The sequence below is a fragment of the Bison bison genome, unplaced genomic scaffold (genome assembly GCF_000754665.1).
Source record: "Bison bison bison isolate TAMUID 2011002044 unplaced genomic scaffold, Bison_UMD1.0 scf7180017864180, whole genome shotgun sequence".
In the NCBI taxonomy this organism is placed as follows: Eukaryota; Metazoa; Chordata; class Mammalia; order Artiodactyla; family Bovidae; genus Bison; species Bison bison.
In genome coordinates this window covers 1,161,495-1,163,751 of record NW_011494752.1, presented here as the reverse complement: position 1 = coordinate 1,163,751, position 2,257 = coordinate 1,161,495, and the positions used below count along the sequence as shown (strand labels likewise).

At 53.4% G+C, this 2,257-nt stretch overlaps 1 protein-coding gene across 3 annotated transcripts in view; it reads right to left on the bottom strand.

The window, feature by feature from the left end:
• The window catches only part of ACLY (ATP citrate lyase), a 44,652-nt gene that overhangs the window by 39,660 nt on the left and 2,735 nt on the right, over positions 1-2,257 (bottom strand). For all 3 annotated transcript variants that reach the window (XM_010842531.1, XM_010842532.1, XM_010842533.1), the window contains exon 2: positions 33-214. In XM_010842531.1, the coding sequence (XP_010840833.1) occupies positions 33-191 (159 nt within the window). In that variant the 5' untranslated portion in view covers positions 192-214. The remainder of the gene's footprint in view (positions 1-32; positions 215-2,257) is intronic.

Sequence of the window (2,257 nt, the reverse complement as noted above, 5' to 3'; positions counted from 1 at the left end):
GAGGAGGGGGGCGGGGGGCGGGGAGGGCTCACCTGGCTGAGCAGCCACGGGTGGTCCTGCAACAGGCGGGCCCAGTCTGTGTCAGGGGTGACCCGGGCATACTTGAAGCGGTTCTGGATGGCCGAGGTGGTGCAGATGTACTTGTAGAGGAGCTCTTTGCCTGTCTGCTCAGAAATCGCCTTGGCCGACATGGTTACAGAAGGCCCTGCACTACCTGTTGGGGAGAGAGGGGCTGGTCAAAGGGTGCGGGGAGATGGAGGTGCTATCTTCTCCAGCAGGACAGACCCCCACCCAGCTGCCCCCAGACCATAAAACCTGATCTCAGCGCTTCTCCAGAGGGAGAAGAGGGCTGCCCCAGAAGGAAAGATGGAAGGGAGATCTCAAACAGCACTGACCACAGACAGTGCGGATTAGGAAATGATGGTGAGGACAGAGGGGAAAAACAAAGGTGGCAGTTACCTCCCCGGGGACTCGTGGCCTCTACTCTCTAGGCAAACTAGCTCACCCAAGAGCACATTCACGAACATTCACCCTGGAGCAAAGAAAGCTGGATGGGGAGACCATAATAGCAGGCATGTGATCCAAACCTGAGTGCCTGTCCCACCCGAGATGGGCACAAAGACCCTGAAATGCACCCTCTAGTTCTGTGACCTGCGGGGAACACAGTTAAATAGTGTAAGACTGGCCCTACCCCTCCTCCATGTCTGGTCTCCAACACACTCACTCACTCATTTCACACACTCACACACATCACCAGCCCAAAGGTTGGGTAAACAAGTCTATTTAGCCTCACGCAGGACCAAGCCCCCCAGGAGTGAAGAGGAAGAGCTATGTCAAAGCCCATTTCTCCCAGGACACCAGACTCCCACCCAAGTTCAGAGCTGACACAGGGCAGGGAACTGTGACCTTCAGTGCATCCCACCCACCCCACTGAGTCATCCAGCTACTCATTTAGAGCAAAACAGAGTCCTCTCTGGGAACCACCCATACCGGTCATTTCTAACCGAGCCAGAACTAGGGGAACAGAGGCAGAAGCCATCCTGGGTCACATGTAGGTGAGCCCTAGGAGGTGCATGGAGATTGAGAGTCCTATTTCTTATTTTTATTTTTGGCCACACCACGTGGCACGCACGACCTTAGTTCCCCAACCAGAGATCAAACCCATGCCCTCCGCAGTGGAAGCACAGATTCTTAACCACTGGACCGCCAGGGAAGTTCCTACAGCCCTATTTCTTAGATGAGGAATAAAAGCTCAGAGGAGTTAAGGCAACTTGCCCAAGAAGCCTAATTAATATGCAGGGGTCCTGAGATTTGAACTCAAACCCTCTCACTCCTGGTCCCTAGAAAATCCCACAGTCAGCCTGACAGAAAAGACCACTTGTCCAGGAGCCAGGCCATTTCCCCCATTCACCTCACAGAAGGATCTGTGATGACAACTTCACCTTCCCTCCCTGTCACTTTGTCCTGACACACCCCTTCTCCCTTGGGGTAGTGCCTGGAGCAATTTGGGGAGATAAAGGGTGGGGAGACAGGAAGGGAAAGGAAACTAAGTCATTCCTGACAAGAGCTTGGCCAGATCAGGAAAAGTCACTCCTATCTCACAAAGATTCAGAATTGAGGTTGTTGAATTTACTGGGAGAGAAAAGCCAAGTGTAAATAAAGGAGGGTGGAGCTGAAGGGCTGGCTGCTTTACATACTCAGGAAGGTTGGTGTCTCCATTTCTAGCTCAGGGAAGGCCAGAGTTTCCGGGGCCACTCTGCACCTCCTTTCCAATTCTCCAGGCTGGGCTTCAGGTTCTAATCCTGGCTTGACTGGCTGGCTGAGCCTCCCAGCTATCCTCCAGCAAGGCACAAAGGGTGCATTCAGTGTGGTGTCTGGCCCAAAGGCGGGTAGCTGGGAAGGGGCTCAAAGGAAACGTTCCCGTTTCTCGCCTTCCCCTGGGATGACTTCCGGCTCCTTCTCAGTATGAGTTTCCAAAGGAGACGCCTCAATCAGCCCCACTCCCCCATACCCCTCCATCCCCCACCCACTCCAGCTCCATTTCCCAACCTTCTTGACTCAGACCAGAAAAACTGGTCCTGAAATCAGATGGGTACATAAATGTGCCCCTACCCTCTCCCAAACAGAATGCAACCCAGGGCAGATCAAGCAGATAAAGGAGAGAGCAGCCGCCGACCACTCTTAGTGGTTAGGACACATCAGTTCAGTTCAGTTCAGTTCAGTCGCTCACAAGCTAATCACAAATTCCAAGAGAAAG